A 14,837-nucleotide genomic window follows, 5' to 3' on the forward strand; every position below is an offset into this window, starting at 1 on the left:
AATAAATTTATATTTACTACTTTTATCAATGTTTTTTTTTAATTTCAATTGATTTATTGTGTCCATATACAAATTAATATTACCAAAAATATTGTAAATAATTTTAATATCGTGTATATATATGTCAAATTAATAATAAAAAACTTACGACACAACCTAAAACACTTATTTATGCTTATATATAGTTTTCATAAATGATATATATAAGCATAAATAAGTGTTTTAGGTTGTGTCGTAAGTTTTTTATTATTAATTTGACATATATATACACGATATATATATATATATATATATATGCGTGTGTGTGTGTGTGTGTTATAGTTTAATAATAAGAAGATATGATAGTTTCCTAAAATAATAATAATAATACACCAGTTTCGGTTCAAAATCGAAAAATTTTGAACATTCAATGTCCTTATATTTATTGTCTGTTAAGAACAACAATTTAGCATGTACTTTGTGGGAAAACTTCGTAGATGACATCATCACATATTTGGATACGATCGGTGAGGATCCTGTGGTGGTTTTTCAAATGTGTCGTGCAAAAAAATTTCGGGTGTGAAGTGCATGTTTCAAACACATTTCATATCAGTAAGATGATACTAAATGATAATTGGAATGAAACTCTTGAATTTCAAAACATGTATATTTATTTATTTTTTTAGACTATAATTTATTTTTTGTCTATTATATAATTTAATGTTTTTTTAAATTTAGGATGAATTCGGATGACAAAATTCCAACAAATTCAGTCAGCAACACGTCAATGTCAAATACCCAAAACCATCATGGAAGAACTTACTAACGCAAACGATATTTTTAAGACTATAGAACAAATTTCAAAAAATAATGAGGTATGATTAAAATTTTATATTATGTTTTTTGGACAATACCATTTAATGTATGTCAATGACAAATACCCAAAACTATCGTGGAAAAGCTTACTAATGGAAATGATATTTTTAAGACTATAGAACCAATTTCAAAAAATAATGAGGTATGATTAAAATTTTATATTATGTTTTCTGGACAATACTATTTAATGTAGGTTATATATATTTTTAATTATTATTTAATTTTAATACTCCAGTATGTATAATTGTTTTGGAAGGACAAATTCTTACTACGAAAACAATATCCTTTCATTATATCATATACAATGACAACTAACAAAAGTCAAAGTCAATCATTGTCTCACGTAGAACTTCTTTTGAAGAACCCCGCTTTATGTCATGATCAGTTGTATGTTGCTATATCTTACGAATCCTCGGGGTATGAAAATTTTGATATGTGCTACTGATCGTGACAGCAACAAGAAAAATTTAACGACAAATGTTGTGTTTAAGGAAGTTTTTCAAAATTTGTAGAATAATTTTTTAGTTTTCTAATTGTCTATAATGCATTAAGATTTTTGTATTTAATTTTTTATTCAGTTGCTACTTACTAATTTGAATAATTAATTATATAAAATAACATTCTGTGCATCGCACGGGTGGAATACTAGTAAGTTTAAAATCACAGTAGTTTAAGTTATATTATTATTTTTTTACTTATTTATGAAAGTTTACTTTAATTGTTATATTTATATGTTAAATTAATCATATTATAATTCAATAAATAATTACAAAATTATTATTATTATTATTATTATTATTATTATTATTATTATTATTATTATTATTATTATTATTATTATTATTATTATATATAAAACAAGAGTTTGAAAATTCCAAATAAAATATAAAGTAATAAAGTATATGAAAACAAATTAGCAGCTTATAAATTTTAGTTATTATGTTATTTGTTAATTATAAACATTAATTTCATATATTATTATATCTAAATATTAATTATTACAATTATATCATATGCTTTGATTTCTCATTGTTTTTGGTGATATAATATTAGTCAATGTTTTTTAGAATATCTATTTTTATTTCTTTATAATTACGTCTCATATCATTTTGTACCCAAGGTGTTAAATGTTTTTACAAGATATTTGATTTTTTTGGCTTATGATATATTCATGTTTCTAAGTTATATATAGACTCCTAGGTCAATACTTTTTCTTGAATTAGAAAATGAAGTGGATGTATATTGGAATATGTGACATGATTTACAATATATATATATATATATATATAACACATGTCACTGTATATTTCATTATTAGTATCATATTTAATTTAATTATATAACTAGTTTTGATCATAAAATAAGTTATCTTACGTGTCCTAGAAGTTTCAAATTCATTTCTTTATTTGCATATATCTCCTTGACAATAGATTTCAAATATCCAACTATTTATTTTTTGAGTCATTGAGGTAGATTTCAAATTCATCTCAATATAAAGACGTTTCAAATCAATGAAATTCTCCAATACATCTAAACAAGTCAAAGAATTTGAAATCATCGTCTCAAATCAATCAATCCAATTAATGAAAGGAGACTCAAAAGTAGGTGGCGTTACTCTTTTTCTAAAGACCAATATTTATTTATGAAAAATGCTAGATGTACATCTTGGCTTACACCAGCTTACAATTTTCCTCATTAAATACAAAACTACACTAAGGTGTACATCTAGTCATCTAGCATTACACAATTTAGTGCCAACCCTTTCCAAGATTATACCTAGTTTTACAACAAAATATATCAGCAAAACAAACGAAAAAATTGCAATGAAACAAATCAAGTTATTAAAATTTTGCACAGTGGGAAGGTAGACCAGTTACTTCATTAACAGCCACAACTTCTGTTGTACTGCATTCAAGAACATCTTGTCCCAACTTTGCTCCGGCAGCTTTCAAACCTTTCAAAGACACAGCCTGATTAAACAGACTCAACGAAGGTAACTTCGAAGCTGGAGGCAATTTCCCATTTGGTAACAAAGTCCTGAAGTCTTGCGTCAATAGTGGCACCTCAAAATCGCCCTTGTCATGCCTCACAACATTGTCTTTTGCACTGATATGAGCTCCCGGTTCCATGTGATTGGTCGAAAAGCTCGCTTGGTTCGGAAAGTTGGGGTACAGGCTAACATAACCTCTCAAGTACATCATATCAATAAGAAACTTTTTCCAAGAAGCTTGCCATCCATTTGTTCTTGATTTTGGGATTTGGACCGGATTTTGCTTGGCGTCCTCGGTGAATCTCATGTTCATGTATGCATAGAATTCCCTCCATTGCTTTGGGAAGAAAACTGCACCCCAACTGCAGGGTAACTGATGGAGATATGGCGTGTTTGGGTGGATATGTTTAAAGAACTCTGTAGCGTTCCATCTTGGTCGTTCTTTCACCACTTCTACTAATTTTGGGGTGTAGAGTGAGATCGAGGAGAGCTCGGGTAGAGATACTTGAGGGTCGTAGTGATATGCCAAAAGGGTATATTTGATCCATAAGTAATAGTATGGAGAGACTTCAATATCATCCTCGAGTAATAGACCAAAATCATCGTCCGAGGATGGATACCAGCTCTCACTCACAGCTCGAATGAGCCCTCCTTGTACGATTCGTCTACGAAGAGTTTTTGGCCCATGTGGCCACTCGAAGGAATTTATTAGTTTCAGAGTTGCCTCATCTACTTTGCTATCGACATTGAATGAAATTCGAACCTCATCTCCTGTGTAGAATGCATCAGTGAGAGACTTCAGAAGTCTCGTGAGTGAAGCAGCCCGGTTCTGAGTGATGATGCTTATAGATATCCTCATGCGATTCCAATCTACAGAAATAAATTAAATTTGTTATTATCGAGAAGAGACGATCAAGAAAATATAAAAAAAAATCCAGCGGAAAACATAATGTGTTCCTACTAGTTAACGCCCTAGAGCGAAGATCAGCAATCCAAAGAACCTTTGACAAAGAAGATCTTGGTAAAAGAACCAAAGTTGAACCATTTCTGTTAGCCTCTAATGCCATCGTCAAAGCCTTTTTGACATTTGGTTCGATATCAGAAACTGCAATCACTATGCTCGGGTTGTGAATCTTGATAACTCCTTTCATGCTAGCATACACACCTTGCAACACAGGCACTTCGGAATTTGAAAGCTCGGATAAAGAACCGATTCCCAAGTCAAAAATTTTGAACCGTCTCTCTTTACACACCGCCTTAGGCCAATTTAAAGCAGCTGCTGCATCTTCGCAAGGGCAGAATTTTCCACCTGAGATGACAATATAGGCCTTTTTCCCAACAGTTGTTCTGAACTTTTCGAGTAGAGGGCTTAGAGCTTTAACTTCTGCAACAGAATGAGCATAGAAAAGTGCATCAATCTTTTGAGGATACATTGCTGCCCATTGTGTTACATAACCCATGGAAAGGGCTTTCCACCATTGATCATCTCTAACTTGGACTATGTCTTTGAAAATTACTGTGGTTTCCGATACATAAGCTAGACGATGTTCACTGTCTCCCCAAGTTTCTTTGTCCTTTGGATCAACTGGCAGCACAAATGAACCAGCATTCCTGTACTTCTGAAGCTGATAGCTACATGATTATTTTGTAAAACTAATTACATCGAAAGTAGTATAAAAATGTAACCTAAAACAAGATCAAATGATTTTCATACCTCAAATGCAAATCTTCTCCGGTCATGAAAGTAATTGGTGTTTCAATGAAAAGTGTTTTAACAAGCTCAGCAGACAGGAACCACGAACTAGAAAGAAAATCAACCTGAACAACTCTGTCAATTGTGATGTCATACGCAGGATCAGGCAAATAAAGACCAGCCTCTTTGGACCGGAACTTTCTATAGCTCGGAAATGTAAAATCCTTCTGTCGGAAAGGCAAGACCCTCCCAATACTACCTAGAACCGAGTTCTTGTACTTTTCGGTCCCTGCTACATGTGATAAAATCTGCAGCATCTTTTGCCCCGGTATCATGTCATCATCAAGTATATACACAAGGTCTGCTTCTGTCTGTAAAGCCATTTGAAATCTCCCATAGTACTTGAAATCATAGCTTGAACTAATGAAACTGATTCTTGAGTGGTTATAGCTATCAACAATCATTTTCAAAGATTGTTCATTAGGACTACCGAATGAAAGTACCCAAACATGATGGAATGGAAGTGTTTGATGAAGCAAAGAATCGAGCTGCGCGCATAATGTTTTTCGTTTAAAATGATTCAAAATCACAGTGACCCGGGGGATTTTTGAACCCTTTAAATTCCACTTGGATTCCATGGCCATTAACTCGGAAAGAGTCTCGGTTCCGATGTTTTTGGATTGAAAATCCAACACTTCCTGATAAAGTTCCCTCTTCAACTTGATCATCACCGCATCATTAGACTTCTTCTGCACAAAATCTATACTTTCATGCTCACAAACTTCTGAGGGACTAACTTTGCCTTGGATAAACGAGTTGGATGCTTCATAATGACTCACAACATGAGGCGTGGCAATGAATTGTTTCCATTGTCGTGCTATACGAGTAGCCCAAGAAAAGTCTGGTTTTGTTTTCAAGTCTACTGCGGGACTCATGTAATACAGAAGAAATGTGGCATAAACTGCAAAGGCAAACTGTAAACATGTTAAGACTGAGACAAGCCGAGCTGAGGCACCTTTTTGTGCTTTCAACTTAGCCTTTCCTCCCATGTATTCGCTTAACATTCCTTCCAGATACTCTCCACTTCTGATGGTTGGATTCCGGGATAACACCATCTTAAGTTAACAGTCCAGATAAAAAAAAGCGAAACACCTGCAAATATCTGCAATATAAATTCAGCACAGAAGTGAAAACAAAACCGAAAAATTAAGTTAAGGAAAAAGAAACTCATGATGATACTAACTCTTGCTCAACCTCAAGACTCGACTGAAAAATCTTGTATTAATTAGTCTTGAATTTGACCTCGAAATCAAGATTTTGATTATGACTAGGAAAAGGGTCGACGTAAAAGAAGTTTGATCAGCTATAGATTGTCCAATATTATTATTATTATTATATATATATATATATAAGAGAAACAGAGGCACATAGAGATTTGTGTTTGATGCAGTAAAGTGTGCCTCAAGATCCATGGAAAATGCAGCCAGCTCACATGGGGCTATCTGTTGCACCTCATATTAAACTAACAAGCTACATCAAGGAGTTTTCCACACTTCTTAGCACACAAATTTTATTTTAACACTAATTAAAGCCTTCAATGTCGCCACCAAAAAGGGCTACCCCTGCATATTTGGTGCTTCAGATAAAAACTTTCCCCCTTAAAGAAACAATTTTTTTATTTGTTTAATTTAGAAACAGCAAAGAATCTATGGAACTATACTTGATACTAAACTAAGCTGGCATAATAGAATATTTTTAACGAATCTTGAGCCTTAAATTACTCGATAGGTAAGCCAAAAGAACGTAAAGAGAGCCATCTGTCAACTTATTGATTAATCTATTTAAACTATATGCTGCCAAAGAAAATAAAAAAAACATATATAGAATTCCTGGATTCTAATCAAAGTTCTAAAACAACGAATCCCAAAGATTAATAATATTAGCCATAAGCTACTCGTAAGGGAAACAAATCCCAAAACAAATTTCAAATATTGAACCCAATAAACATTAAAAAATAAAATCACGAATTCGTCATAACTACGAATATAAGCCAAGAAAACATTTAAATTTAAAATCCAATACCTTGAAATCAAACAAAAATGTAAGATTCAAGAAATAGAGGGACCAAAGCTGAACCCTTTTCTTCTTGAGCAAATTAAGCTAAAACCTTATGAAACTTGGAACCCGCATTGGAGTCTAGATACCAGATGAATTGATGAGAAATATTATTAAAATCAAGAAAAACATATATAGGAGAAAGAATAGTTGACTTGAGGCATCTACGTTAACTAGGTGTCGAATGTGGATGAGAGTCGCAGTTGTTAATGGCCTTTTGCCAAACTTGGCAAGTTGGATACAAGCAAGAACCATCTTTCTTCGACTGCTTTTTGTTTTGTTTTTTACATGCATTATGGATCACCACCACCAGCACTGTGGGGTGCAAACTAATATAAACACAAATTTATATATGATTATTTAATATACTATTTTATATTTTAAATTAAATGGAAAAGGTATTAATAAAAAACTTATGTTAGAAAGAATTTGAAATAAATTCAAAAGTAATCACTAACATTATTTACTTAATACAAAGTTTAAAAATGAGAGGTGTAAAGAATAACTTAACCACATAAGGACCACTTATTTTATTAAAATAATAATAATATTATTTAATAATAATAATACTAACTATATATATAGATATATACCATCTATACCATTTTATAATACAAGAGGAGCCTAAAGTAACTAATTTTAGGTCTTGATATAATTTTCGATCAAAAAATCTCATTATATAATACAAGAGGTGCCCAAAGTAACTAATTTGAGGTCTTGATATAATTTTCGATCAAAAAATCTCATAAAACCTATTTTGGTCAATTTTTTTTATTTATCTATAACTATCATACTAACAAAATCTTATTTTATCTTTATCTATACTTTTGACTTTTTAAATGATTACATCTTATTTAACTTAAAAAAATATTTTTAAAATTTCTATTTTGTTATGCCAATGGGTCTCTGACTCATATGGAATGAGGTCCCCTTTGGGGTCAATTCTATTGTAAGATATAGTATTTTGGAATTTTTATTATTTAATTTAAACTTTATCTATATGAAAATAATTTAAAAATATAAATATATTACGTTCATGTCGTACATAAGATCGATATATTACGTTACACATATAACACGTGTGCCTCAACTAATAGTATATTATATAATGCAAGAAGTGACTTAAGTAACTAATTTTTGGATCATAATATAATTTTTAATAAACCAAAAGTACCCTTATAAACGTACAAAAACACTTCATTTTAATTTATAATAAAAAATATCACAAAAACCTATTTAATCAATTTTTAGTTTATCTATAACTATCTTATCTGTTGGGATCGGTTGTGTGTAGAAGGGGGATGAATACACACTATTAAAATATTTTCTTTAAAATGAGCGACATGTCGAGTTACTCTACTTGACCAACTTTCTCAATTTTTGAAGTTACTTAAACAACTTTACAGTACAAAAACAGTTCAAGAATCTCTAATGAAATTAGTGCACTCAAATCAAGAGTAGATCAACAAGATAAGGTATAAGGTAAAACAAGTAAAGCAGATAACACAAGATATATGGGAGTTCGAAAGTTAAATCCTTCTACGTCTCCCCTTCTTCTACACAGGAAGGAATCTACTAGAAAACTTTGGCTATTACAACGTCTTGTAACACACAATTTAATATTAAGTTTTATCCAATGCCTAATTCGGAACTTCTAATACACCACAGAAAAAAAACATAGTTCTTCTTAAAGTAATGTCTTGGCTTCACCTGTTGAACCCCTCGCATGGATTGAACAATCTCATTCCCCGATTGTTTGAATTTAGATTGGTTTCGCTTTCTATTTTCATTTGGTCTGGGCTTGAGACAAGTCTTTCCTTGCTTATATTTCTGAGGATCCACGTATCTCAGCCCTCTATGCTTAGTCCTGTTCTCATAACACATTTTCTGATCTACATTGATTTAAGGCTTATCATGTTCATATATCGTACTAGACCTGAAAAATATTGTGGTATTAAGTTTTCCCTTGTCCAGCTCCGACCGAGTACTTGTCTCAGTATAGATGCAGTCCTGTGAACCAAATCCTAAGTCTGCCTTGTCATCTACTTGCTTTTGATTCTCATGCATCTTACTTGGGGAGATAGAAAACTGGTTCCAAGTGCTGATTGCTTTAAGAAACTTTTGATTTTCATTCAAAGTGACTTGCAACATTCTTCTCATTTTATCATTCCCAGTGGCTAACAGATTTAGCTTTACCTTAAGATTATCAAAGATCTTTTCGCTATAAACAACTGAATTCACTTTACTTATCTTTTAGGCTTGTTTTTTCTGCTTTCACTTCCTCAAATGATTTAGAGAGCTTCTGGTACTCTTTAGTCATTTCATATAGTACAGTGACTAAATCATGTCGTGTGAATTCAGAAGATCCAAAATCAAATACATCATCGTCTTCCTCTTCTGGTTCTGAGTTGTTCATGAGACCTTGAACCTTTTCATCTTCTCTTTCTTTGATGATCTGTCGGAGCTAGAAGATTTTGAATCTGAGTTTGCCCATTTGATTTTGCTATCTTATGCAACCAACACTTTATGATCTCTTTTCTTCCTAAAGGATCTTCTCTCATCTTTTCCTTGTTTACTCTCAACCAATTGTCTTTTCTTATCATTTCTTGGCTTGGTACAATCTGCGATAAAATGACCTTTCTTGCCACATTTAAAACATGCAGGTCTATCGTATGTGTGGTCCTTTTTGTAATATGTTTTTGTAAATTTTTATTTATTTTTATGCATAAATTTGCAAATTTTTTTGACGAAGAGAGACATGACCTCATTGCTTATTTGTTCTATAGTCTTCTTGCTTGAGGCCTCCTCAACCGGTGGACATGCAACGGTCGTGATTAGTGCTTTGGTTGGATGAGGAGCTGAGGGTTCCTCTTCAGTTCTTATGTCAAGTTCGAACTCATAAGCTTTAAGATCAACAAAACATCATGAAGTTCCAGCTTTCTTAGATCTTTAGATTCACTCATTGCTACTATCTTTAGATCCCATTCTCTGGGAAAATCCCGCATCACCTTCAAGGAAATTTCATGGTTAGAATATGGTTTTCCCAATGTAATAAGTTCACAAATGATACTATTAAACTGTTGATCAAACTCAGCCATAGTTTCTCTTGGATTCATCTTTGAATTATCAATGGCTACAGTGAGTTTGTTCTCCTTGGTTTGGTCCTTGCCTTCACATAACTTTGTAAGATTTTCATAGATCTCCGTTGCAGTAGGGCAAGTCTTGTTCTTGCTGAATATGTTCTTGTCTAGTGTTTTGTAGAGAATGTCCTTGGCATTATCAACATTTTCCTTCTTTTTATCTTCAGTGGTGCACTCTGATCTGTGCTTTTCCATCAATTGAAAATCACCACTGGATATGGATATAGCAATGTTAGCTTTGAGGATCTTCATAGATTTGTCGGTGATGACATACCACATGTCAACATCTTGTTCAGAGAGATGTGCATATGTATTTTTCAATATTCATATTCTTCTTTAGAAAACATAGGTATCTTGTTGAATGAAATCATGATTTGAGAAAAGATATCAGCAGTCGAGAAAAACCCTCTCCGATACTACTTGTTGGGATCGGTTGTGTGTGTAGAGGGAGAAGAATACACACTCTTAAAATATTTTCATTAAAATGAGCAATCGATCAAGTATTTGTTACTCTACTTTACCAACTTTCTTAACTTTTGGAGTTCGTTGAACAACTTAAAAGTGCGAAAACATTTCAAAAACCTTCAATGAATTTAGTGCACTCAAATCAAGAGTAGATCAACAAGATAAAGTATAAGGTAAAACAATTAAAGCATATAACACAACATATATGGATGTCGAAGGTTAAATCCTTCTACGTCTCCCCTTCTTCCACATAGGAAGGAATCCACTTGAAGACTTTGGATATTACAATAGCTCGTAACATACTCACTCCAATATTAAAACTTATCCAATGTCTAAATCGGAACTTCTAGTACACCATAGAATAAAATCAATTTCTTATTAAACTTTCACAACTTCAACTCTGTTTGAATCAACAGATTCAAACATCAAAATATACTATTAGAACTTTGTATCTTGAACGGTCGAGGAGTTTTAAAAACCTTTGAATTGATCCTAAAAGATCTGATAAGCTTATTAGTAAGCGAGGTTTGATGTGAGAAGTGATAGATAGAATGAATTCGAGTGCTCAAGGGAGATTTCTTAGATGATGCGAGATATTCTTGGTTTGCAAAGATTAGGCTTCATCTCTCGCTTCTATCTTCAAGCAATTTCTATTTATAGTACAACTAATATTCCTTGAACATCTACTGTCTAAGTACTAAACTAATTTTCTGAGTAGTTCAGCTCCAATCACCTACAATCACAAATTGAAAATAACTTTTGGTCCCCAGAGAGGATTAATCCTTTTGTAATCCAAACTTGGATCATTTTATTGACAACCATTCAATGTGTTCCGAGGAGTTGTGCATATGTAGGTGTGTGAAATTCTTTATGTGAGATAGAAACAATATGTTGTTGACCCTTTCTACCTTCATTGGTCATACTGTATATTTTCTGCACATGCTTTTGGTTATATTATCGGTTAAGCTTACCTCTCATAGAGTTATGCTTAGCTGAAGTAGACCGGTTAGGAATCCATTAAGGCTAGACATTAGAACTCTCAGGTACAAAACAAAAACCAAACATCCTTCCTGCATTCATCTCTTCAATAGGATTTTCATCTTGAATGGGTTTTTTGTTTTCATATATCAAACTGGATCTAAAAAATATGAATGCACTTTCCTTTGCGCATGTCCAGTTTTGGTCGAGAATTGTCTCATGGATGGTTTCATTGTTGTTGAAACCAAGACCAGTTTTGTATCCAACAGGTTTTTGCAGATCTTGCATTTCTTTAAAGTAACTGAAGACTTGTTCCATGATGACATCAGTTCAGCTAGCTTCATATTATCAGATTTTAACTTCTTACTCTCAACTTGTGCTCTTTCATTCTTAGTTTTTAGCTTATCAACCTCTTATTTGAGAGTCAACATTTCATCTAATTGTTCCCATTTAGGCTTAGTTTTGTTGCAAGGCAGACTAGGTTTCTTGGCCTTCACTTTCTCGAATGATTGAGAAAATCTTTGGTACTCGTTCACCATTTCATGTAGTGCAGCAATCATCTCGTGTGTATTTAGTTGAACTAAAATCAAATATATGTTCACTGGTAGATTCCAGCTCACCATTATCCATGAGGCATTGAACCTCTTCATCATCACTAGAATTGCTAGAATTCTTTGTTTCAGATGATTCAGAGCCTGAATCAGCCCATCTTGGCTTGCTTTCCTCGGCCACCAAAACTTTTTGATCATGTTTTTTCTTGAAAGACTTTTTCTTATCTCTTGATCTTCTCTTCTTTTAAAAAAACCTCTTTTCTTTCTTAGTTGATCTTCTTTCATCTTCTTTGACTTTGGGCAGTCAGCAATGAAGTGACCAACCTTCCTACAGTTGAAACAAGATTTATCTTCATAACTGGATTCTCTTTTTTGGTGAGATCTTCTGTAGGATCCCTGATTTTTCCTCAAGAACTTCCAAAATTTATTCACAAACAATGACATAGCATCATGTCTTAACTGCTCAACTAACTTTTGATTGGAAACTAATGGTTCCAGCTTCACATCAATTAGGGTTTTGCTCAATTGGGTGGTAGACTGATCACCCTCTCTTTTCTGAAACTCAAACTTATTGGCTTTAAGGTCTGCAAACAGATCATGCAATTCCATCTTACTCAAATATTTGGATTCTCTCATTGCTACACTCTTGACATCCCACTCTTTTGGTAATCCTCGCATCACCTTCAAGATCACTTCTATGTTACTGTATAATTTTCCAAGTGCACTCAGTTCGATCACAATACCACTGACTCTTTCATGAAAATTAGACATCGATTCTCCTGATTTCTTCTTGATATTATCAAACTTCTGTATGGAAAAATACAGTTTGTTTTCTTTTATTTGCTCATTTTATTCATATAAATAGATCAGTTTTTCCCAAATTTCTTTTGCGGTTTTATGCATTTTGAACTTGCTGAATGTGTTTTTGTCCAACGCCTTGTAATTTTTTTTATTTTACGCATTATCAAGGTTGGATTTCTTCAGATGTTTTTTCTCCTGTGTGATATATGACCCGGAAAGATTTTGCCAACAATCTTGTAGTGTGGTCTTGAATTCCAGAGAAGACCTCTAAAAGGGTTCAAACCGAAATGGATGATATAATTTGTGGAATCTCGAGTCACTACGTACTCTCCTTCAACCGAATTATAAAGGCTCGTTGATATGAACCAAAAAATACCCATTATTCAATGATCCCACACACATAACAGAAATCGTGCAAATTTTAAAATTTCGAGCTAACAATTTTCCTTGTAGAAGATATCTCTAGGTTCATACAAACCACTCTGCGAATAGGTTTAGTGATATCCATTAAAACTCTCATCCACATGTATGTCCCAATGCATCTGCCTTCCTCATCAACCTCCACAACCACACACTACTCACAATATTCCCAATAAATCGCCCTATATCACCAATCACAGCCTCGGGAGGAAGATTAAAAATTTGAATCCAAAAGTGGGTATGTTGAAACCCCTCAATTCCCCCATATGAAACCCTTGAAACCTCTTGAGGGCCAACAAAGCTTAATTAAAAAACCAAAGCTCCTTCAAGAGTACTCTATCTATATCCTCAGCGTTTTTGAAGGCAAAGAGAAAGTGATTGTTATGTAATAATGTTATCTCTAGTCCTGATTCACTCCACAAATTCCGAATAACTACAACAAAAGATTGTTTTTTAACAAAGCTCTCGGTGAAAAGCTTGCAAACCAAACCCACCGGCATAAGCCGCCGACCCTTCTCCAATAACTATTCCAGTATGAATTTTAGTTATTAGATTTTTTATTTCATTATTATCTATTATATTTTTCATGCTATGATAGAGTGCTTATGGGTGGTATGTCGTATCTTACTTTACCGAAAATTATTGTATAAGAAAATATATACCAACATCATACCAAATTTTTCAGTATATCAAAATTTTCGGTACACGTAGTAACTTGACCCGGATCACCTACTAACTGAATACTTAGGCATGCAAATGGCTTAAATAGAGAACATGATTAGAGATAACTAAGAAAATTTAAAAGAAGTACTAACCCAACATAATACAACTGGAAACTCAATTGATCAAAATATGAAACCCAATCAAATAAAATAAATACCACCAATAAGCTTAAACTAAACTACCGGTAACTTCAACTCCTAGGCCCTGGTCACCGACTAATCTATGGTCCATCTCCTGAAAAACCTACGACTGCCCCGTCGAATGGGTTGTCTATGGTAAAAACACAGACATGAGAGAAACTTGCTCAGTACAAAAACACGAGTATGCAAACCAAAGCACCTCGCTATCGCCCAGCCTTCGAGTGTAAGACTAGAAACACTAAAAAAAAATAAATACACTGAGTACCCAAACACCTCAAACACACACTAATTGTGAGGAAATCTCGGCCTATAGGCGAAGTTCGGAAGTACCGATCCCCAATCCGGAAGCTCCGAACTCGCATGTTTTCCACGTCTCAGAACTCCATTGATCGGAAGCTCTGACCCTCTTCGGAAGCTCCGATCTCGCCACTTGTCACATACATTTTGACAACACAATGATGTATGTGTTTGTGGGAGTTCGGAAGCTCCGAACAGAGATTAAACGGTCCGATCTCACCCTATTCTTTCGATCTACTTCAGATGGATCTGGACTGTTTGGGTCCCCAATCTTGCTCGACCATTTTTGGACATCTCGGAGTTGATTTTCCACTATTTTAACATAATAAAACCCCTTAAATGATGTTTTACCACTTTAAACATATTTAAACATTTAATTACGTAAACCGGAAATCGAGTTACTATACTACATATAACTAGCATATCGAAATTTCGGTACGATATCGGTATATATCATTTTATACAGAAAAAAATCTTATATATTTTTTAATTTATAAATGTATTATTTGGCCTAAAAAAACTTTTATATTTAAAAATATTATATATTTTTAAAAATATATAAGTCTTTTGGTATTTCGGTATACACAAAAATTATAAATTTCATACTGGTACCATACCAAAAAGTTCGGTATCGTTACCGTATAGGCATAACCTTATCGAAATATTTGC

The 14,837-nt window shown here is 33.2% G+C and overlaps 1 protein-coding gene across 2 annotated transcripts; it reads right to left on the bottom strand.

The window, feature by feature from the left end:
• Positions 1-2,478: 2,478 nt before the first annotated feature.
• LOC140890241 (uncharacterized) lies at positions 2,479-6,887 on the bottom strand. Of its 2 annotated transcripts, none has more exons than XM_073298009.1 (4): positions 6,621-6,887; positions 4,560-5,690; positions 3,807-4,477; positions 2,479-3,715 (listed from the first exon to the last, which is right to left on the bottom strand). In XM_073298009.1, the coding sequence occupies exons 2-4, from the start codon at positions 5,651-5,653 to the stop codon at positions 2,697-2,699; spliced, it is 2,784 nt and encodes a 927-aa protein (XP_073154110.1). In that variant the 5' UTR covers positions 5,654-5,690; positions 6,621-6,887; the 3' UTR covers positions 2,479-2,696. The 2 variants fall into 2 exon arrangements, with proteins under 2 accessions (XP_073154110.1, XP_073154103.1); XM_073298002.1 differs by having other exon boundaries at positions 4,560-5,700.
• Positions 6,888-14,837: the final 7,950 nt, after the last annotated feature.

The sequence above is a fragment of the Henckelia pumila genome, chromosome 1 (genome assembly GCF_033568475.1).
Source record: "Henckelia pumila isolate YLH828 chromosome 1, ASM3356847v2, whole genome shotgun sequence".
Lineage (NCBI taxonomy): Eukaryota > Viridiplantae > Streptophyta > Magnoliopsida > Lamiales > Gesneriaceae > Henckelia > Henckelia pumila.